This window comes from Leuciscus leuciscus, assembly GCF_965113295.1.
Source record: "Leuciscus leuciscus genome assembly, chromosome: 20".
NCBI classification, from domain to species: domain Eukaryota; kingdom Metazoa; phylum Chordata; class Actinopteri; order Cypriniformes; family Leuciscidae; genus Leuciscus; species Leuciscus leuciscus.
In genome coordinates, this window is record NC_138744.1 from 5,832,399 (window position 1) to 5,856,950 (window position 24,552).

Below are 24,552 nucleotides of genomic sequence, written 5' to 3' on the forward strand. Positions count from 1 at the left end.
CTCAGAATTATTCTTTTGAGGTACTAAAACTTAAGGGGTATTAAACTGTAGCTTTTTTTGTACACAAACACAGGAGACATGATTTGAATGAAAGTTTTACTTTTATCTTAAATATATTACAATACTGAATGGATACTGTATGAAAAAAAGAGCTTTAATTATCAGTCTATGTACAGCACACAATGAAAGAAAATGATAGCCATGAAGAATCTATGAATACCAACACTGTGTACACGGTCAGATGCGAACAGAAGAGACACAACAGGGTGTGTGACAGCGGCTGACTTGATAAAGACGTTACAGCTGAAAAACAACTAAGTTAACGCGGTCCTGGATTATGTGTGTGGGTGTTCTGTACTATGATTTGCCTTAAATACATTCATTGATATTTTGGTTGTGTCCTTCAATCAGGGATCAATGCGCTGAGATGCCTGATGCATTGATCATGACAATTGGCATCAGACTCGGGTTCGACTGATGTTTAATTCCAGTACGAATGTGCATTTGTTTCTGACAGGTCAAGGGTCACAGTGAGCAGAGTATTGCTTCAGATGGTTATTACAAACGATAAGAAACTACATTAAATTATTGTCAACTGAATGTTCTTTGTGTGAGTTCAGTCCTGATAGTTACATATAATGTAATTTTGCACGTAAACTGCAAATACAATCACACGGAAACAGGACAAGCGTCCCACGATGTGTACAAAGGCGACTTGAAATGAAATAAAACCTTAATTTGCACAAAAACCTATCGCGGCATTAATCATTCTAAAGCACTTAATCGTTGTTGTCGCGGTTAAATATGTACATACTAATACTGGGGAGGAGGGAAAGACTTTACAAATTTACCTTAAAAATACTTCATATATGCATCATGGCGGTGTTACGGGACGTTATTCGTGGATTACAGGCAGAGTGCAAAAAATCAGTGCCGACAGGTCGACCGCACAGCAGACTATGTACAAATGAAAACTGCCATTAATAATACAATACTGACCAGAAGTAGGCAATCGATCAAGACCGAGTGGTCACGTGACCAGAGAGAGAGTGTGTAGAAGAGTGTCATGCTGTAAACAAACAAACTACCAAAGAATCTGAAAACTGATTATGGGTTCACAACAGCTAGTCTACATAATTGCTATTCAGGGAGAACAAATCTCAACATTGATTCCTCCATAAATCGCATTAATTCATCAAAGGAAATATGTTTAGTCTTACATTCACACATCTCCAGGTTTGTTGTTGTTGATAATATTAGTTTCAGTCACTTGTGTGTAGCCCGTGACAGCCATTTATTTAATCTGTGATTCTGAATTAGATATTAATTCCGACGTTCGTTCGTTCGTTCGTTCTATCCACCTAATTTTTTTTTTTAAAGGATTTAATAATAAAAAAATAATAATAAAAAAAAGATTTTTTGGTGAATGTGCGAGACGGCCGAATCATCATCGGGTAAACAAGAATAACTAAGTGCGCAGTTAACTGTAAAACTAGAATGAATTAAAAATAAAATTATAACAAATACCAGTTCGCCATATGAAGCAGCATAACGGACTACCAGCGAACAGGGAATGTTCTCTGTAAATCATTTTGAAAACTTGACATTTTGAACATTCAGAAATAATGTTTTCATAGCTTAATAAATAGGAACATAAGCAAAACATTCTTAGAAACTTTTTTGTTAGCTGTGCTGTTTTTGTTAAAAGAACTGGAAGCAGTTGACACCGGATTGCACCAAGGCCATTTCTGCTTGCACATTCAAGCTTTCATTTTTCCTATTACATAAAAAATAAGGTGGATAGGTGATACGCAAAATCTGTTCCTGTCGTTTTTATGAATGCAGCATGTATCACAAAGAAGCCAAGGTCCCAAAACAATCAGCTAAAATCACATTCCTTACGCTTACGAGAGAATTAATATATAACATGGGAGGATGACAATGAGTAAATGAAAGAATTACATTCGGTTGTGAATATGAGGGAAAATAAACGCATTTGAAACACCAACAGGGACAAACTAAGGCCTCTTGCGCGTTACAAAACAGAAGCTCATGATTTCATTTTCTCTTGTGTCTCTTGTAGCACTTCACAACTACATCTGTTCCAAACTCAAATAGACAGCAACACTAGCGCTGATTTTAAGTTATCATCTATTTTCTAAATGTATGTTGTTGATCTTATTGTGAATGATTCCTCCATGCATGTTTAATTTTTAAATCATTTTTGACTATGTAATGTTTAAAATGTCATAACTCGATCTTTGACAGACTTCTCTCTGGTGACGTAAGCCAGACTTCCCCAATCGTTTAGTCTGCTTAAACCCCGCCCCTTTCTTACAATTGAGTGCAAGCTCACATTCAGATCTGCCTCCATCCAATCAACAACCGATCGATAGAACCAAATTCTTTTTCTGTAATCTATTACGCTCGGATATATGTCAAAATGCGGAACAAAAGATCTGTCGCTATTTCCGCTTCATCACAACTTTAAAAATGTTCGTAGCACCTTCAACAACCCCATCTGAAGTAGAAGTGCTCACTTTACAAGAGCGTTAGTGATTGCCACGTGCTGCTATGATCTGGGACGGATGCAGAAAACATGAAACGGCGCTTCTGTCTTGTAGCGTGCACTAGGCTTGGGATGGATTCTGTAAATTTAGCAAGACGATCACAGGACAGACACTCTAAAGCAGAAGAAAAGTTCTGCCACGCTCTCCACAACCAAACATTAAAACCGAAAAATACTACAATCTCACATTTCACTCTGAATTATATGACATATGTACAAAATTCTCTGAGAAAAGGTGACCATATGAACGGGGGCCGGATGATGTTCTGGTGATGCGGACATGGTTGGGGGGGGGCGTTTCAAACGTGATTGAATCTTACCAGCCTACGGAGCTGTCCTTCGATACATGCGGCACCCTTGAGTGAAAGATCTAAAATCATTTGTACATCGTTACACTACAAGGAATCGATAAACATGTTTTCTCATGCATACAGCAGTAGGTTCTACAGTGGCAGCGTGCGTTCAAAACAATAGTTTACTTCCTGCTCCTGCATGAGCTTCTTGCACCCGGGCAACAAGGGCACCAATCACAAGACAGCATGTGTTTGGAGGCGGGCCAGGCGGTGTGTGGGCGGGGTCACGAGAGGGGGGGCGGGGTTTAATGAGGGCACGAGTGGCTGCTGTTGTCTCTGTTGTTTTGCCATTCTGGGTTTGTATCGTGATGAAATCATGTTCCTGAGTCCTGTTTGTGAATGACAGCAGGAATATGATCCTGATGCCGCACTCCTCAACATCCAGGGTAAGACGGCTCCATGCCACAAATACTGAACAGACATCGGAGGAGACCACGCCCAATTCTTCCATTCACTAGTCCCTTGTTTCTCCATTTGAATTCCTTGTTTTCTTACTGGTTTCATTTTCTCATTCATACAAAAGCAGAGGAAAATCCTTAAGGAGTTTTGCAGACCAGTTTCGAGGAGTTCTTTTATATTGACGTTTCCCAAAGCTGAAACAAACAGACAAAAGACAAAATGAACACATGCTAGTAAATATGACAAAAACAACTATTCATATACTTTTCAGAACGAATTCAATTTGTTATACACAAAATTGAAGTATTAAGGTTTTTTAGCTATTAGGTAATCTATATTCTAGTGTACATGTGTCAAACTCTGCTCCTGGAGGGCCACTGTCCTGCAAAGTGTAGCTCCAACCAGCTCCAAAACACCCGCCTGGAAGTTTCTAGTAAACCTGAAGACCATGGCTGTGTCTGAAATCGCATACTCTCTTGAGTAGGTTCTTATTTTGAATAAGTAATTACTTCACGACTGCTAAAAAAGTATGAGTGTGTGTAGTATGAATGTAATCTGGACATATTACATTCGCCATGTTGTCATTATCATGTGGCCTACCAGCGTCAGTTACTGTATGTCGGTTCACTACCATTCATAAATCCTCTCCCGTGGCCTCATGGAATAGTAAAGTGTCCATTGTATGCACACTTCAGAATCTCGCTGGAAGTAGTAGGTCATCCGGGTACTTTTTGCCTATTCTTTTGTGAGTACTACTATATAGTAGGGAAGTATGCAATCTCGGATGCAGCCCCTTATTAGCTGGTTCAGGTGTATTTAGTGAGGGTTGAAGCTAATTGTGGCCCTCAAGGAACTGAGGGTACGTTTACACGACAACGATGTACTAAAAATGGAAACGGTTTGGCGACAGATGGGACTTTATCAAAACGATCTCCGTTCACACAGATCCACGAAAATGACTAAAACTCTATTATACATGCAAGACAAGTAGTTGGTGATGTCACTTTGCAAAGAAAAACTATGCGCCAGCGCACATAAGCATTCTTTTACTACAGTGCACATGCCTATAGACACAAATGAAATAATCTATAACTCTTTTGTCTGATTTTCATTCTAAGGATGTTAATCTTGATAATACTGTATTATTACTTTGTCTGCAGGGTGAATTTAATCTTCACAAAGCCAGAAACATTCACTGTAATCCCAATTTTAGAATGTGCTCCTCTGATATAAAGTCCCTTTTTACTTCCTTTAAGAAAATGTCAAAACCTTTTAACAAAAAGACTTTGAAAACATATATCATCCTTGAGTCTGTTGTAAGGAACCTTTAATTTTTCATGATGACAAAATGTTATATTGTGTTGATTTGTGTAATTCCTATAACCACTTGTAATGATGTCTGTATGCCCCCCCCCCCCCCCTCCCCCTCCCCCTCCCCCCACTTATTTATTACTGTTAATATCTGTATCCTTTCATTTGCATATGCGCCAGAGAAACGAGGGCGCCGCCATCTTAAGAATGTTGTCTTTGAACTTCTGTTTTTGCGGTCGCTCTGTATATTTCTATGGCGCTGCTGTCCAGGAGTAATTAGCTTTTGAAGTGGATTTACTTAATGTAAAGTTAAGAAAAATGTTATCATGAGGATTGTAATGTTTAAAGCAGATTACTTAAAAAATGTCAGTCGACTGGGAAGATTTTAAAACGAGCCGTTCATTAATAAACACGTAAAATCGCTGTGAAAATACAGACCGGAAGTCAAAAGACAACGAGCGCACCGCTGAAAAGGGGCGGGGCTACATAAGGTCTATAGACTAAACAATTAATAGGCCTACGCATGTGGATGACATCACCTTTTTCACAGATTAGTATTTTTGTAGTTTACACAGAGATGATAAGGGTGTCGTTTTCAAAACTTGGGACTTTGAAACCCGTTTTCAAAAGATTACGTTTTCAGGCCACCAAAACGCTGTTGTCGTGTAAATGAACAGCCAAAACGCATAAAAATAATTCTGTTTTTAGTTGAAAATGGAGTCGTGTAAACGGCCCCTGAGTTTGACATCTCTGTGCTAGTGTTGCTGAAATGAACTTATAGCAGATATACACTTATTAAATATATGGCCACATTAAAAATAACTGTTTACCTGTTAAGCATTAAAAAAATGCAACTCAGACTGCTGAACTCCAGTCAAGCCAGTAGAGATGAAAATAGTGAGCATGCTTATTATGATTATTCTGGTAAAGTGCTAAAAGACGGCTTTTCGAGTGTTTTCATTGAGTTGATCAGTCTTCGGCAAGAACCGCTATACACTTAGATAACACCAAAGCCTGTCATTTTCTTCTTAAGAAAAAAAGACGTTCTTACATTCATTTTCATAACTTCTTTCTTAAGAAGATTTTCGTAAATCCGGCCTCTGAAGTCCTGTCAAGCCAGTCACTATGAAAAAAGTGTGCTCGCTTATTATGATTATTACCGTAAGACGGCCTTTGAGGTGTTTTTGATCAGCGAGTCTTACGCTATAACCAATATACAATCAGATAACACCAAAGCCATTTTTTGCCAAAGTAAGAATAAGATGATCTTAGGAAAATATTTGAGAACTTTTCAAAGAATTGCACTTAAGATGAATTCTTAGAAGTTTATTCTATACTTAGAATTCTAAAACATGTCTTAAAGTGCCCCTATTTTGGATTTTTGAAAATGACCTTTCATGTAGTGTGTAACATAGTTCTAAGTGAACGAAAACAACCTGCAAAGTTTTAAATCTGAAAGTGCACCGTATATAAAGTTATTGTCATTCAAAAGAGTCGACTCTGAGTCAATGAAATGAATCGTTTTTCAAACGAGTCATAAGCCGCTTCGTTGTGATGTCAAGACGAAACATTAGCATATTGCCCGCCCACTTATTGCACGCGCAGACAACAGGGAAAACTTCAAGCTCAAACCAACAGCTGATTCCTGTGGATACTGGATAGCATCATGTGGAGAAGACGCTGTGCTCTACAATGTGAAGGTAAAGCCAGTTTTTTTTCACTGCCCAGGACGAGCATGTGAAGAATCAGTGGTTCAAATTCATCTTTACCACAATACCACAGCAGTATATGTTCCCGCTATTTTACTGACGACTGCTTCTCAAATCTCAAATCTTTCAATGTAGGATTCGGAAAACCGCTTGCTCTTGAAAGATGTTGTTCAAAATACTTAGTTTTGAGTTTTATATTGTGTAGGTCTCCTGCTAACTGGTTAACTCACATTATCACTGTCTTAACTGAAATACTTCTGCTAATCAGTTGTGGGACACTATTACCTAAAACTGTGTCTATTAAAGCACATTGTGTGTCGTTCTCACTACTTTGAGGAAAGATTAAGCATGGAGCCAGATTTGTTTTACCAACGTTTATGTTACATCAGTCATTCACGCTAGAGCTCGGATAATGTACGGCACGCACTGTTATTGATACAGTTTCCACATGTTCAACGCAGTAAATTAGAAAAATACTTGGTAAATAAATAAGTACAAGTAAAATAATCGGTTTGTTGATGGACATGCACTTGTAAATGCTGACGGTGAGGAATTACAGTTGTAACATCTCATAATGTTCCTCAAAATGAGTAGCTTATCACTGAGAAACGTCCTGCTCGAGTCATCCTTGCGATGGAGGTTCGGGTTGAATAACTAGTTCTTCCAGTGTTTCATCATCGGACTCGCGCTCGCATTGATATGGCAAAATCGACATCATTGTTCGTTACTGTGTTTAGTTTACGGTGTAGGAAGCCTCAGGACAGCTGACGTTGTTATGGCAATGGGCGTTTTTGTTTTTCGACGCATGCTGTATGTGGTAGACCAATCACAACAGACTGAGCTGTCTGGCCAATCAGAGCAGAGTAGCTCGCGGAAAGGAGGGATTTAGAGAGATTGATTCATCTGACGAGTCGTTTGAGAATCGTTGAAAATGTGGTGATGTGCAAATGTATATTATGAGAAAATTAAACAGTTTTTTTTACCTTTGATGCATGTACACCTGTTGTAGGAGACTCCAAAACAACATTAGGAAACTTTCAAATAGCATAATAGGGGCACTTTAACTTCTTTCTTACAACGTTTTTGTGAATTTAGTTTACTTGCTACTAAGTGCTTCTGTGGACAGACTATTGTAAAACCTCTAAATTTCATGCATGTGCTTCTGTAGCTTCTCTACCACATTATAGTGTAGAAAATGTAGTGTGATAGACCACTGAGAAATAAAAGAGCTAAATCATAATTCTGGGAATTGTCTAAATATTTTGATCCTGAATACCTGCAATGTGCTGAATGACGATAAAAAGAGGCTTACGTATGGTAAGTCTTACCCTGGCACTCTGTCTGTTGGCCTTCCTCTCTTCATCTGGAAGGGGAGGCATGGGGTAGGGGTATCTCCGGCTGGAGGCGATGGAGCCCGTTGAAGAGGTGGGCGATTTGGCCGGTGACAGAGTCCTGTGAGATCAGAGAGATGTGACATTAGTACTGAAGTGTGTGAACTGGATAACAGCGTCAAGATCCAGAACAAACATGGAGCTGTCACCTTTGACCTCTTGAAGAGGTCAGAGGGAGTGTGTCCACGGCAAGCCATCATTCAAAATCACTAACTTCATCAGTCCTTGCCACAAAAATACCCACTGGCTCTTACTGGAGAGTGAAGCTGGGCTGATAATGCAAGCACAATGCAGTGCTTTTGGGATGTTTAACGAACAAACATACCCCGCGTCATGTGGGCTTACAAACATGGCGGACATGATGAGGTGATCAGGACAGACACAAGTGATCATCATCACAGAGAACATGGCAGCCATCCGTTGATGACATCATAGAGTGCAAAAGAGACAAGTTAAGCAGCAGCCGGCATGCAGAGAGTGGACACTGAGTGTGAGAGGGACAGAACCGTGAAGGAGGAATACAATACAAATTTCATACAAACACAAGAGCTTTAACCACAATCAATGAGTCTGGTTTGGTCTTTGGATGTACACACACAGATGCACAAATACAAGAACCTAAACAGAGCACCTGGGTGAATCTCATATTTCAGTCCAAAATCCAAAGAAAAAATTATGTTGAGTATTACTCCTTTTAAATTATCTTTAAATGTCTTTATTTGTATTCATGATGTTCAGATAATGTCACAATGCAACAAAATCCTTATTTCTGTTGATTTTGGGGTGAAATCTGACCTTGGTTTTGTGATATGATCATATGAAAGGCATGGATACTTGCATCTCATGGTTATTGATGTTTACATCAAATGATTTACTGAATAACAAATGCCTTCCGTCTCCTTTAAAGACAAGTGGTCAGTTATATGACTATATTGGGATGTATGATAGGAAGATTTCTAAGGACAAACATTTAAGATTCATGATTACAAAACTCTGGATGTAAATCTTTGAAATTGTAGAAATGCTCATGCACTCCTTTAAAATGTGACATTGCAGTTACATTTCTACTGTAGCTGTTCATGACACATTGGAATGGAATAATTTCACGTTTAGAAGATCAAAAAGAAACAAATACATCAAAATGAATGGTTTTGAGAGGATCTGCCAGCGAGTGCTCTTCAAACCCTAACGCTCAGCTCTCATCTCTGAAAAATGATATTTGGTCAGGGGAAAAAACAACTGATGAGGGAAACTGATGGATAGGGGAGAGATATATAATGCAGTCGGATGTTTTTGTACCTAATATAAGGTCCTTCAGTGTTTTTATTCACATCTTCTACCCATTTAGTTACATAATACTCTGATTTGACGCAAGGGGTTAAATACCTGCAGGAGGAGGATGGGGAAGGAGCGATGGTGAACAGAGAGAGAGAGAGAGAGAGAGAGAGAGAGAAAGGGAAGGGAGGGGGGGAGAAGATAAAGAACAGGAGAGATAGGAGAAAGAGGAGAAAGAAGGAAGTTGGTAAAAGACAGCAGCAGCACTGACATTCTTTATGGTCCAAGATGCAGGTGAGAGATCAGACAGCAGCTCAGACTACAGCACCTACACAGATATCATATCAAGTTTTTTCGCTTTGGACGAAACAAAACGAAGACTCTGCAAAACACAGCTGCTGTAACATCAGCATCCAATTGACCTTAGTTCACTGATTTTTATTTTTATTTGTCATCATTTATGTATCCTCATGTTGTTGCAATCCTGTATGACTTTATTTCTTCAGTGGAACACAAAGCAAAATGTCCCTTTACATACAACTCAAGTGAACAGGGAAAGGGGCTTTTAAACAACATGCTGTTCTTTTGAACTTTCTGTTCATCTAAGAATCTTGACAAAAATGAATCACTGTTTCCACAAAAATATTAACTGTTTACAATATTGATAATAAAAAGAAATGTTTCTTGAAAACCAAATACGCATATTAGAATGATTTCTGAAAGATCATGTCTTGATCAAATAAATGCAGCCTTCGTGAGCATAAGACTTTAAACAGTGGCGTATATATTCAAATATGCATATATTGTTGTTTGGTATCACTGACATCAACCTGGCACAATTCTTCAAGCACTTAGGTTGAATATGTGTATGTGCGCATTAGATTTTTAGAGCTATGGCAGAGGTGAAGGTTATCAGTCAATAAAGGATTTCGATCTCTTAGATGTCCTTAGATGTCTTCAGATATAATGCATTTTGGGCTACTTTTCTTTTTCTTTTTTGGTCACTGAATAGTTTAGTAAAAGTGTCAGAATTATGTTGACAGAAAGTCATTCAGGTTTGGAACGGCATGAAGACGAGTAAAAGTGACAGAATGTTTATTTTTTGAGTGAACTATTCCTTCAAATTTAGCAGAAGAACTTTTCCACAACCATCAAGCTATTCAAAGTTAAAGCACATCACGGAAGCGCAACGCCGCTTGCTAATGCATTTTTTAATGTCTTGCTTGAGAATTGAACGAATATTACAAAATAAAGTAGTAGTATTTGTGTAGGTCAGCTGAATGTTCTTCTTTGTTTTAGTTGTGGTCAGTTTGTCACATGCATTTCGTTTGAAAAAGGAGAGTTTAAGTGCAGAAACAAGCGTCAAGCTGAACTCAGAATCTGAGTGTATATTGTGTTCATACAGATGAAGACGTGCAGGGCAGTTTCGGCGTGCTGTTCGTTCCAGAGATTAAACCAATGCACACATCAATGCACACCAAAAACAAATCAGCATTTACACCAAACACAGAACTAATTCATCTTGGACACACCGCAGTACTGATACATGTCATAGAGTTTAAGACTCCATGCAAAGTCCAACATCCACCCTGTGTTTCCAAATCACTCATTGCACGTTAAAGAAGACATGTCTCTATTTCAATACTAAATCTCTTACTCTGTGGAGTTGGAGCGAGGACGGAACTTCTTTCCCCTGAGCTTCTTACGGGTACCTGTGATGTTTCCTGCGGTGACAGAGGAGACAAACATGTGATATGAATGCTGAGATTAATCTGAAGCAAGCTCTGTCATTTAGAGCGGATGCATTTATGGATGTGTTACCTTGCCATGAGTTGCTCCTGGGTCGTCCGTTTTCACAGACGTCAGAGATGTGCTTGGCATCTGGGATTCTTTCACTCCAAGAGTGAGACAGACCATTAGATCTTCAGACCAAAGAAGAGAGAAATTGTCTTTTAAATTCCTTAAATGCAGTTACAGAGATTAAAAGGGTTCTGTATGAGGGGAAAAAAATGGCTGAGACGACACATGGGTCATTCCTCCTTAGCAGTACATTTTAATGTTCCTATCGTGTGTGTCTTAATATATTGAATAACATTAAACTCGCGTTAAACGTTAAATCGTTAAACTCACAGTTATTAATGATAGAACTCATATAAGTTAGCTTTCTTTTATCACAATATCATAATTAAGTGAACATGGGATCATTTCTCTCATGTCTCTGAGTGCTGCAAAACTTCTAATATGGAAAACTTGGCAATATATTTTCAAATAAAAGTCAAATTAATGACATCACCATCATCCAAGTGACATCATGTACTTCTTTAAAGTCCTCTCTTAAATTATAACTACAGTATATTCATTTCAAAAAGTTGCAGAGCTATACTGTGAAGCAGGAATGATTTGCAACACTGTGATGAGCAGAACAAACACACTGAGATGAGTGAGATGAGCATGAGATCATGGAGATGGCACACCATGAAGACACTGACTTACTTACTGCCTCAGTATTAGTGGTACTAGAGCCTGATAAGACTTTGACAATAACCAAGAGAGGGACAAACAGACAGTTACAGCATTTTGAGCCAATAGCACAAACCTGCAGCGGAGAACTCATCAAGGAAGTAATAAAAACCTGGAAGTCTTCAGTAAAAATTACATCCCGTAGAAGGAACTGCACACTTTATCTTAAAAAAGTCTGTGCCAAATAAAACAGGAATTATTTCATATTTTCAAAACACATCTCTCTTTAGGAGATCACTTTAATCTCTCAGTTGTATATCATAGACTAACTCCAGAACAAATGGTGACTTTGGCTCTGAGAAGTTTTAAGTCTTATGCCTAGAAATTATTTTCACAGAAACAAATCTGAGACAAAGTTGACACTTAAATTGAACATAATTGAAAACTCAAAGTCTTTTGGGCTCTCAAAGTAAACTTTCCTGTTTGTTTTTAAAATAAACGTTCCACTATTTGTTAGCAAAGCAGGCAAAGCGATAGCGATGAAGATGAAGATGGAGATGAAGCACACCTGAAGCCGAACAGAGAGATGTTTTGGCTGATGGAGGGGATAGAGGGGGTGAAAGAGCAGGTGTTGATCTGGAAGTGAGACAGGTAAGCAGACCTCTTCTTGGAGCTGCTTCCAGAGTTCGAGCTCACGCCCTGAGGCATGTCACTGTAGAGAGAATCTGCGTCTCCTGGCTTCTTCACGTAATCACCCGGGGGCATTTGACTGACAAACAAAAAAAAGTTTGATCTGAAAACTGGGCTGGGAATATCGTCCACCCGCAAAAATATGATCACTTAGGAAAATATAAACACTACCGGTCAAATGTTTGGGGTCAGTAAGTAAAAATTTTTTTAAAATTAATTCATACTTTTATTCAGCAAGGATGCATTAAATTGATAAAAAGAGACATTTATAATGTAAAAAAAGTTTCTACTGTTTATATTTCAAATAAATCCTGTTTTTTTTACTTTATATTCATCAAAGAATCCTGAAAAACAATGCATCAGTTTCCATAAAAATATTAAGCACAGAACAACATTGATAATTATAAGAAATATTTCTTGAGCAGCAAATCAGCATATTAAAATGATTTCTGAAAGATCATGTGACACTGACGACTGGAGTAATGATGCTGACAATTTGCTGATGAATTTGCCATAACAGTTAGTTAAATATGTATATATTTCAAAATATTACAGTTTTTGCGGATTTCTGATCAAATAAATGCAGCCTTTGTGAACATAAGAGACTTCTTTCAAAAACATAAAAATATCATATCTACCCAAACGTTTGAACGGTAGTCTGCATGCCAAAATGTAGGGGAAAGTGCTTGTTCAAATTCTTAATCCAGAAGTATGAGCATTAATAATAGCCTAAGAAATCATTCAAAACTTTCCACTCCTTCACACAACACTAGGGGTGTAACAATATATCGTGTCACAATATATCGCAATACAAAAATGCAACAATATGTATCGTGGATGGTGACAATATGTATTGTGTATATTTCACCCAAAAAGTGTGAGAAAAATTTCAAGTTTCGAGTTTTAGTCTCAGTACTACATTAAACTACTAAATATAATGTATAATAATGCAATGGGGGAATATTTGTGGGTCCTGGTAATGCCAAATGTCTTATGTTACCAGTAAACACTACATTATTTTAAATATATCTATAGTCTGTGAAAGAGTGCAAGCATATTCATCTAAAATAATTCTGTATTTTCAGCTTCAGAATCATCAATATTTTTATTCTGGTCTCACTATTGTCCTGTGCATTGGGTTTCAGCACCAAGTCCAAGCCTATTCATTTACACTCACAATGTAATATCAAATTAAGGATTTTAATAAACAGTAAATTTTTTTACATATGTCTTGGAGTATCGCAATAATATCGTATCGTGAGTTCAGTATCGTGATATGCATCGAATCGTGACGTGAGGGTATCGTTACACCCCTACACACAACACATAAAATAACACTCATAAAATGAAGAGAAAGCTGGACAAACCGACAGAATCTTCGATGTACATCAGATTCAACATACTGACGCTGTCTGTAGCTCCTTCATGGGGAGAGCGGAAAAAACACAATTAACAAAATAAACATCAAGAGAAAAATCTACATAATAAATCTATGTATGTACAATTCCAGTTTAAAGGGACATTTCACTCAAAAATGACAGTGTCTTCATTTACTTTCCCTCATATTGTTCCAAAACTGTATGTTATGTTTTTTTCTCTTCCATGGAGCACAAAAGGAATAGTTTAGAATATCTCTTAATTTTATTGAAAAACAGCCTTTTGACGATTCTGCTGATCTTATTTTGTGTTCAGTGAAAGAAAGTCAAGTTTGGAACAACATGAGGGTGAGTAAATGATGACTGAATTTTCATTATTGGATGGACTATCCCTTTAGGCAAAGTTTAATAATGTTTTCAGCTAGTGAGACGTCTGTAGTCATGTGACTCACTTATATCCCCACGCAGAAATGCCTAGAATCAGTGCAAGGACCAGGATGGAGCCAGCAATGGCCCCGATGATGATGTTAGTAGTTGCGATGCCTGTCAGAGGAACAGAATGGTTAATCTGTAGCCATGGCAACTAGCAGACAACACTGACCTGCAATCATCTGGACAAAGCAAAACTAATCTGGATGTAAAAATGATTCATTTTTATGTTTGATTTAGCATTTTGTTTGTTTTGTCCGATTGACCGCATGACAAAATCAGTCAGAAATAAAGACAGACAGAGACAGGAACTAGAAAAAAGATTAAGATAAAAAATGTAAGACTTTCTCTTTACGGAGGCTGTATGTTAAAGGCATCAATACAAATCAAATCCATGAAACAGGGTATATGACGAGGTTTATAACAACACAGCACAGCAGATAAACACTGTTAGCTTCCATTCAGACAGAAACACGGAGGAACAATGGGGTGAGTGAACGACAAAACGACAGAGAAGAAACAACAAGAAACAACAACTCAAATCTAAACTCACTGTCACTCCAGCAAAAGACATGAGCCTGTCCACAAAGAACGAGTGCGTATAAACAAAAGCCATGAAACAGAAAAATAAAAAGAGAAATTAAAAGCGTGTGAAATGTGTGAGTGGTGAATGAACTGTTGAACATGAATATGATAGAACAGAAGAATAACAGACTAATGAAAAATGAAATAATTATATGTTGATATCCTTTTTTTTTTTTTTTTTTTTTACACATTTAACAACAGGAACAATCAAATTTAGCCAAACAGCCCAAACCTAACCAAAATATTTAATGTAAGAAATAATCTGATGTAAAATGTCTAGTAAATAACCAAGAAATTCTATGCTGTTGACAAAATAAATTAAAATGAAATAAAAATCCTTCAGTGCCTATTGCTGGTGCCACGGTTTCATGTTGTGCTTAAGAAAGCATCTTATCAGTGATAAAATCGCTGTAATGCACTGCATCACATGGCTTATTACTTTTTAATAATTGTATTATTATAATTTTTTTAATTAATTTTATTCTTATTAATTTTGACATATGTTATTTGTTTTATAGAAATGACCTATGAAATATGTTCAGAAATGGCACCTCTGTTCTGAAGAGTAATGAAGAGTTCAAACTTGCTGGAGCCTTTACACATAACCACCATGTCTTCTGTCATCAGCTTTTTTGTAATGCATGCTGGTAAAGGATCTCTGAGTAGTGGAACTGTGACTGGTTCTGTGTGAAGTCTAAGGGAAAGTGGAAGTTTGGCCTACCTGATGTTTTGGCTGTGGGACGCACCAGCAGGTAACTCAAAGGAGAGGTGGAGTTACAGTCCTCACCTGCCCAGCCCAGGTTACACACACACCTGAGCTCATTACTGCACACCTATAACACACACACACACACACACACACACACACACACACACACACACACACACACACACACACACACACACACACACACACACACACACACACACACACACACAGTATTGTTCAGCAGCATTTCAACTAAATCTTTTGCTTGCAGAACATGCAGGGACTTGAATCAGTGAATTGTTTATTTACATATTAGGGGCATTAAACACACATTTAGTGTTAAAAAAAAAAAGGCCTTTAGAGGAGTTCAATCCGACCCACACCATGATTTGAGAAGAAAATAAAATTTGATTTATGCTATTTAAGAGTTACTTAAAATGTTTATTTTTAATTGAATTTGGATAAATTATTATTCTCTTATTATTATTATTCATATATTCGTAATAAAATTATATTTAACAATACAAATTTTATGTTTTTTTTGTTTTTTTGTCAAAATGTATTTTTAGCTTTGTTCTATTGCATGTTTCAGGTCTTATCATCATTTCAACTGAAGCTGGATCAGTGGGTGACACAACTGTCCCCGTTCAAACCACACATAATCTCTCACCCCATGTCCAGAGCAGATCACCCTTTCATTGGTGCCAGGGCACGTGCTGAAGTTGAACTCCTGCACTGGCAGGCATTTGTGGTTAAAGCAGATGCGATCCGTCCCACATGCCGTTCCGTCCTCTACGTATCCCAGATCAGTGTCGCCGTCAATCAGCACATGCCCTCCACTGAAACATTCACACTTACTTTAGGAAAATGAATCAACACATAGAAACCTGAAGTGAGTGTCTCTGACTGTACCTGCAGTCCAGTGAGGCGCTGTGCTGGGCCACAGAGAAAGAAGTCAAACCTCCCTGTAACTCTCCTAGTCTGGGTGCTGGAGAAATGTTGGAGCAGAGCAGGTATCCACAGTTTACATCCCTGAAAACACACATGTGCACACTTTTTTAATCTCTGTTCCAAGTTAAATGATCCTACACATCCTAGACATGCTTTAATGACTTAACTCAAATGTGATCACTACTAGTAATTAAAATAATCTTACTTAAAACACTTTAACAAGTATTACTTTAACACCTGACTGCTGCAGATTCATTTCGGACCGAATGCAATGATTGGACCAAAATATTTTTGGTCCTGAGACTTCCACAGAAGATATACTGTATGTACATGTTTTATTATTTAGACCACTTCTATTATTGATTGCTATCAGGATGTGAAGAACGTTTTAACCAGTATAACAAACAAAAAAAAAATTTTATGTGTTGTTTTTTAATTAAATCATATTTTACCCTACCTCTAAGTGTAATTTTATATGCATGAACCTGTCATGGAAATTCATTATCCATTACTTTCATGTAATAACCTCTTATGCCGGTCAAACTCACTGTTTTTTACACTGAATCCAGGTGTCTTTGTCACGTCCACAGTTGCCCTTCTCTGTGCCCTCAATGTTGAGCTTCTCATAGCAAAACTTATCAGCCGATGTTGCTTCTTTTAAAACAAAAACATCAGATCATAATCACACCAGAACCACACACCAACAACAAAAAATATATTTCAAACAGCAGGAAGTGATGTCACACCCACCAGTTTTATTATCGTTAACTAAAACTATAAAAAAAAGTTTTTAGTGATTGAATATATATATGTATAAGATGAAAGACTTAGATAAAAATACTAAATGTTGCCTTGGCAGCTAACTTCAACGTCAAACTGAAACTGAAAGCTAAATGGAAATATAAAAAAAAAACTAACAAAAAGGACAAAAGGACATAAATGACTAAAACTAAAATGAAAACTAAAAATATTAAATAAAAGCAAATACTCTAATAGTATATAAATAATCCTAAAATAACTGTCACTCACTCTCTCCCCAGAGGTACTTGCACTGCCTGTCCTTGGTTTTGCATCTGCCATTGAAACATCTTCCCTGAAATGAGATCAAATGAGCAAAAATAGGTCACATAATATAAATTGTAACTATATTTAATATATATTTCATATTTAAAAACGCACTTGGTCTTTCTCACATGTGTACCCATCCATCTTGTGCAGGTTTGGAGGACACTGTAAAAAAAAAAAGAAAAAAAAAGTTATTTACACTATAAATATAACATATACCATTAAAAATTCTTCACTACAGGAAAGTAAAAGAGTCACACTATCTGCTATTTTTAAATGTATGCAGTATGCACATAGTTCATATGTCATATGCGGTGCTGGTCACCGTGATTTTGCCAAGTAAGACATGTTTCTGAATCAACATATTTTGTTGACCCTGGAACAACATTTCTGTCTGATAATTTAGTCCTACCCCCTACCCATAACTTCTCCCTAAAATCAGAGGGAAATGAGATGTAACATTTATAACACTGATGTATAAGCACCCAACCCTGGTTGTAAACCTAAACTTGACACTGGTAGCTGGTAAACTTGTCCGTCAAATCTGATTGGTTGATTGGAATGTTGTTCCAGGATAGACTCTGTTGTATTAGTCCATTAATTCTACTGCTGTAGGATGTGTTGTGTCCTCACCTGGCTGGAGTTCCCAGTGCACATTTCTTGTATGTCACAATCATTGACAGCCTCACGACAAATTACACCCATAAACTCCAGCTACAGACACAGCACAAAGATCATTAAAAATCACACAAACAGAAGGCTGGAGATTTTTCTTGTACGACTCAGCGCCTACCTGGCAGTTTTTACAACAGAGACCATCACTGCATTTGGCTCCCTGCGTCAACATACATTTCTTGCAGCAGTTTTCCCCTTCTCTAGCACACTCCTGCATAGAGACAGAAGAAGAAGAAAAAAAGCTGATTACATAAGCAGAGTCAGACTATTGTGATCATGATGTTGATGTAAGATCACTCACGGCTGGGCTTCCACAGTCACACTCCTCTCCTGCCTCCACAAAACCATTTCCACACTCTGGAGGATCCAAGAGCTACAGAAGATACAATTAAAATAAAAAAAGAGAGAGAAAAAAGAACTCTGTTATTTTGCACCATTTATTGCACTAATATTATTTCACATATATTACTTATTTTAATATACTAGTGCTGGGCAACGATTAATCGTGAATAATCGCATCCAAAATGCGTGTGTACTGGTTATAATTATTTTGTATATAAATACACACATATGCATGTATATATTTAAGAAATATTTGCATGTATATACTGTATATATATTTATACATAATTTATCATATGTATAAATAACAAATTTTTCTTACATATATACATGCATGTGTGTGTATTTATATATTCAAAATAATTATACACAGTGCACATTTTAATATATTTTTCAAATTTTATTTATTGCTGTGATGACACTGCTGAACTACTCCAGTCTTCATTGTCACATGATCCTTTAGAAATCATTCTTATATGCTGAAATATTTCTTATTATTATCATCAATATATTTTTGTGGAAACCATGACACGTTTTTCTCCACATATTCTTCGAACATAAAGTTCACAAGAACAGCATTTATTTTAAATATCATTTTTGGAATATAAGCATTTACAGTCACTTTTGATCAATATAATGCAAATGTCTTTTAAAAAAACTTCCTGAATGAAAGTGTACGTAGAAAACTTTGTGAAAGAGAATTCCAATTTTGTGGAAATCTGTGGCACTGTGTTTAAAGTTCTGTGGGTGCAGATTCCATGTGGGCTTAGTGGTGTGCTAAGGAAAGTAAATGCTAGTATGAACTCAGACAGAACTGAAGTGGGTTTACCTTTGAAGGTTTGTTGAAGAGACACGCACCACCTCCACTGTTCAGAAAATCATGAAACTCTTCCACGTTACAGTCAGAAAATCTCTCGGGTAAGTAGAAGCTGTTACAGAGAACCACAAAGCACAAGAGTCATAATGCCTAATTTTCTTTGATTAACACAGCAGCTGAAACTATATTTTACAGGCTATAAAAATGAGTGTTTGTAACACTATCAAATTCACATTGAGCTTATACTGAAAAGCAACTATTCTTACCTCAGTAACCACGTTTACATGCACATAATTCACATTTACTGCACAAAAAACTGACAAGCAGATTCTTTTCCCACTCACGTATTGAAATACTGGAAGTGCTTACCAGTAGAGGATTTTTTTTTTGTTTTTTTTGGCCATGTGTAGATGTAAATGAATATGGATATTCCAATACCAAATAAAAAAGTATAGCATTTCTGATTATTACAGGGAAATGCCTTATGCAGATTGGTTTATGGCAATCAAGTTAAATCACGTTTACATGACACAAAATCAAAATGTTTATGTAAACGTGGTCACGGGGCACTTTTAACGGGGCATATTACTGCTAAAAATTATGGTCTCGGGATAGAAAATAGGTTTAACATGAACTGGTCACGCTGAATGCTGTCAGTGGCTATTGACTCGGTTTCATTCAGACCAGCAGAGGGCAGGACTCAGACTAACAAACCAAACACACCATACAAACACAAGGACCACAACAACCAAATTGGGTGAAAATGGAAGAATCTGTCAATTCCCTGTCATGTGTTTACAGGCAGATCTTGACCTTTTAAATATGTTGGATGTGCTGTGTATTGCATTATATATAAATAACAGTTGCTAATTGTAGAATCTGTGTATTTATATCTATGCTCTAAAACCAGGATTCCCCAATTTATTTGCCAGCCGAAGCACTTTGAATTTAATATTTACTTGAGGTCCCCCTGAGATTTTAAATCAATATTTCATTAATTTAACACGTTTGCATGTTCATGGTTCTCTGATGTCGGTTAATGGTCAATATTTCATCCTTTAATTTTGATAGATTTTCTTCTTTTTTTTTAAGTATTTATTTATAATGACTTATTTTAATGATTTAATAATTTTGTAATCTTTTAATCAACTCTCAAACCCCCTGCAGTTCCTACATAGTTTCCGAACCCTAGTTTGGGAAACCCTGGTCCAAATAAATGACCCAAATCACTCTCTTTTTAGGCGAATCCTCTCAGATTCTGATGACACTTTCATAGCTTTAGCTATCCATCGACTATTGATGTAAATCACAATTTTTCCACTTGTAAACAGAGGTGTGGCTGTATGGTTAAATCGTACAGTATCAGGAGAACGCTGAATACTGCTTAGCCTGTATCAGCCGGGTCGCTGCCCTCAATATCCTGCAGAGATCTTTGCGAAGCAGTAAGCACTATTCCAATCTGTAACAATCTGCAACAATGCAGTTTCAGGAAGCTTTAACCGCAGGCTGCAAATCAATAAGTGCATTTCTCACATTATGCCTTGTACAAATGGTTACTCTTCATTTACCAGACGCTGAGTGTGTTCCTGTAATTTCAGGGCACCTTTTCTTACCTGCTCGAGCATGGTAATTAATTTTAAAGTGTTGCAGACATTTTCACAGGATTTTTAACAGCAGGAAGACAAACTTAAAGGGGGAAAACAGAGAACACAACATATCCTGCCACATTAACACTGGAGTTAGTGGATCAGATCGGACATGCAGGCTGCACGGAAAATAAAACTCATCAAAACATCTATCAATGGAGAGACAGATCAACATGAGCGTGTCTGTCTGAAAGGCCATTGATACTGGTGTTAATAACATGAGCCGTGAGAGTGTGCTGTAGCTTTCAGGAAATGATGGAGATATATATATATATATCAAAAACAACCCAACTACAACATATATATGTGCATGTTGGAACCAGAGGACTTTCTCATACTCAGAAGTTTGGACTTTTTGTCCCAATAGTCCCATATTCTCCTGATAGTGAGAAAGAGCTTAGCTTAGTGTGGTGATTACAACACTTTTTCTCTCAGTTTAGGAACTTCTACAAATGATATTCAAGTTTGAAGGAGTTGTGGAAATGTTTGCATTGATTTAAAAAAAAAAAAGTTAATGACTAATAAATGTGTTCTGAAACATGACTTGTGAAGAGAAGAAGTCTTTTTTTGAGAAGCTAAGCACACAGCAAGACGGAGGGTGAACACACACTGAGAGTGCCGGTGTGAATTTCAGCTAACGTCCTGTCAGTAAGCCATTACATATATCAGATGACAGGTGTCAGTCACTTTTGTCATCATAATTCTTATTATATAATTGTATTATAAAAGAGTTTTGTGTTTGAAGGTAGACTGTGTGTGTCTCACGCAGGCTTTATGACATTAGGCATTAGCGTGAAATCATGATTGTTCTGTTCTGAGTGTGAATGACTGCTTAAACTGTTTAAAGGGGTTATATCACGGAAAATGAGTTATTTACTATATGTTTGGGAACTCAACACCTCCTCTACATTCCAAAAATATATATTTTTAAACTATGCTGCAAAAACTTCCATGGTTATTATAACCACATAAGAATGCCAATGTGTTCATCTACTTTATCTGGCACATTTTTTGTTTGTTTTATGCAAAAAGGGTTTTATTTAATAATGGACTAGTTCAAACTATATTGGACCTAACAACAAATCCCCCAAAAAAATGTTTAGGGGGCAGAGAGAGGGTGAAAAATACTGAAAGACCTTAGCTAATATTATCAGGAACAAAATAAAGGATTAAAAATGCATGATATGACCCCTTTAAAATGAGAGAATCCCCAAAATCCCCTCTTAATGAAACATGTCCCACTATGAGCTGTCGGCCGAATTAAAAAATCAGTGAAAAAATTTAAGAGAGCACACAGGAAACTGCAGAATGTTCCAACATAATGCACTTCCGCCATATTGCACTCTTGACTGAATAAAATTAAGGCCATAATGCTATTAGATGGAGTGAGGGGGGCGAGGCTGAAGTGACTCAGCAGCTGACTGGTCGACAGGACACGAGCGAGTAGCATGACACAGCCAAGCGTCTGCTCACCTGCTGTCCCATTCGGGAACAAGGGGAAACGCAAAAGGTATTAAAACACATGGATAAAGACAAACCAACACACACAGACGCACACTGTGACATGAACAAACACTTATCACATCACACTTATCTGATCACCTCACATCACGGCATTTCTCGCATGACCATTGTGAATTTTTTTTGACTATTTTAGGCATAAATACTAATTATCAGTTGTGCTTTGTTACGTCTGATCATTCGATTTTTCACTTTGACACTGACAAACACGGTTTGTGTATGTTAAGATCACTTAAAAAGATCCAGGATGAATTTGAATCATGAACAGTGAAATGTCAGTGTCCACATGTGAAATGTCATGGCTGAATCAACATCAATAGCAATCAAGAGCCAAAAATAGAAAATTGGACTAATATGATCAATAACACTTTCTCATTCTCATTAAATGTTGAGGATATTGTGTTCTAATTTTACACAGGAGTTCATTGGTCAGTCTCACAAAAACGTCTTATTTTACCCCAATATCAAAAAACAAAACAAAAAAACCAACAACAATTATATATATATATATATATATATATATATATATGTATGTATGTATATATAGATATAGATATATACAAACAGGAATAAGAATTAGGTTATTTTTGGCATTACAGTAATAAGAATTGATTATAGGGAGAAATGCGATTCTGAAATGTGCATATTTTGTGGAAGGTTTTGTGAGATTCACCCTCACAGACTGAACTGCTAATCTGCCCACCCATCAACAGTCTGTGAGGTTCCCATGAAAATGAAAACAGGACACAGATATGAATAAGCACCGAGACAGATGAATTGAGATGCCAAATTATTTACTGCCACCTAGTGGACTTTCATGAGAAATTGCATTTAAATCTGTCTCAGTTTCTTACTTGCTGCCAGTCAACAACATCTGATGTGACAGAAAGCGTTATGGATCAGCGAGTGGCACAAATTTCACTGTTACTTTGACTACATTTAATGTAACGTTATTAAAGCAACAAAACACAGGAACACAGACTCAGCACAAAGCATGACAGGCTGTTTTAGTAAGACTAATATGCATTTCCAATAGGGTCTCAAAACTTAAGTGAGTTATGTGTGTTAGGAGATCTGGGAAATCTGCTTTATTAGAAACTTACCCAACATCATCCATTATGCAGCCAGACCATTTATCTTCACACTTGCATTCCCCTGTGTGGAAAAGACGGATTACAGTGGAAAATCTATGAGAGACTGTATGTGTGAGTACTCCTGTGTTTACTGCCAAAGTACACGTGTGAAAAATATAAAGGTTAGAATAAGAAATGAGAACACTCACCGTTTAAAATGCGTTTCTTATCAGAAAAGATGCCGATATTTTGTCCCAGTGACTGAGCGAGAGTTATGGCCATTTCCTTTCCATACTAACAAATCAGAAAAAAACACCCAAATAAAATGCCTTTGATACTGACAAACAGATTAATTTTCATTACTAAAAAGCATCTTCCATAACCACAAACCTCATTGACTCCGCCTCCTTTAGTAAGCGAGCAGACTCCGCCCATGTATGAAGCTCCTCCCCAGTTGCTATGGAAACGGTTGCCCCTGGAGGCAGACAGATAACTCATTAGAAATGTCCTTTCACATGATCATAAAAATAATGTCTGCTGTGTGTATGTGTGTGTGTGTGTTTTCTTTATAACTCACGAGAAAAGGTGAACGGAGTCACACTTTTCTTTAATAAAGTCTCTTCGGTACTTCATAAACTCTCGTAATGTCACCATGGGGTCATCGTTGATGTTAAACCTGTTGTCTGCCGCCCACGTTTCCATTGCAACCAAGACAATTCTAGTGTTGAGTTGCTCTTTGAAATACTGAAGATACAAAAAAAGTATGTCTTTATTAACAACAGGTGAATGAAGAATTGCATCTCTTCCATGAAATTCTGAATCCAAAGGACACATGTGACGACTGCAGAATGATGGATCTTTTTCTTTCTAGAGCTCATTTTGACATAATAAACAACAGGCTGAAGCAGCCAAATGCCAGCTGTCTCTCATGAGAGAGAGAGAGAGAGAGAGAGAGAGAGAGAGAGAGAGAGAGAGAGAGAGAGAGAGAGAGAGAGAGAGAGAGAGAGAGAGAGATGGAGGAATGTTTATGGGACTGTCAAGGGCAGACAGACTGACAAACAAGCAGATAAAGCCGCTCATGACAAGAGTGTCAGCCTGCTCTGTTTGTCTTGAGAAACTGATGAGGATCAGCCTTCTGCAGTTATAATATTATCTGTTTATTTGTTCTTCTGGGTTCAGACCACAATATCAGCCTGATTTTGGCAC

General features: G+C 37.2%; 1 protein-coding gene across 1 annotated transcript in view; it reads right to left on the reverse strand.

The window, feature by feature from the left end:
* Positions 1 to 82: 82 nt before the first annotated feature.
* Positions 83 to 24,552, reverse strand: part of adam22 (ADAM metallopeptidase domain 22) — a 67,661-nt gene continuing 43,191 nt past the window's right edge. Inside the window, exons 11-32 of the mRNA XM_082151040.1 lie at positions 23,924 to 24,090; positions 23,737 to 23,821; positions 23,556 to 23,640; positions 23,377 to 23,428; positions 19,119 to 19,218; positions 18,249 to 18,320; positions 18,066 to 18,158; positions 17,906 to 17,986; positions 17,387 to 17,437; positions 17,237 to 17,300; positions 16,756 to 16,861; positions 16,169 to 16,288; positions 15,927 to 16,095; positions 15,269 to 15,380; positions 13,986 to 14,076; positions 13,525 to 13,578; positions 12,036 to 12,236; positions 10,829 to 10,929; positions 10,665 to 10,731; positions 9,032 to 9,118; positions 7,670 to 7,793; positions 83 to 3,515 (exon numbers count right to left, since the gene is read on the reverse strand). Of these exons, the coding sequence (XP_082007166.1) occupies positions 3,495 to 3,515; positions 7,670 to 7,793; positions 9,032 to 9,118; positions 10,665 to 10,731; positions 10,829 to 10,929; positions 12,036 to 12,236; positions 13,525 to 13,578; positions 13,986 to 14,076; positions 15,269 to 15,380; positions 15,927 to 16,095; positions 16,169 to 16,288; positions 16,756 to 16,861; positions 17,237 to 17,300; positions 17,387 to 17,437; positions 17,906 to 17,986; positions 18,066 to 18,158; positions 18,249 to 18,320; positions 19,119 to 19,218; positions 23,377 to 23,428; positions 23,556 to 23,640; positions 23,737 to 23,821; positions 23,924 to 24,090 (2,103 nt within the window). The 3' untranslated portion in view covers positions 83 to 3,494. The remainder of the gene's footprint in view (positions 3,516 to 7,669; positions 7,794 to 9,031; positions 9,119 to 10,664; positions 10,732 to 10,828; positions 10,930 to 12,035; positions 12,237 to 13,524; positions 13,579 to 13,985; positions 14,077 to 15,268; positions 15,381 to 15,926; positions 16,096 to 16,168; positions 16,289 to 16,755; positions 16,862 to 17,236; positions 17,301 to 17,386; positions 17,438 to 17,905; positions 17,987 to 18,065; positions 18,159 to 18,248; positions 18,321 to 19,118; positions 19,219 to 23,376; positions 23,429 to 23,555; positions 23,641 to 23,736; positions 23,822 to 23,923; positions 24,091 to 24,552) is intronic.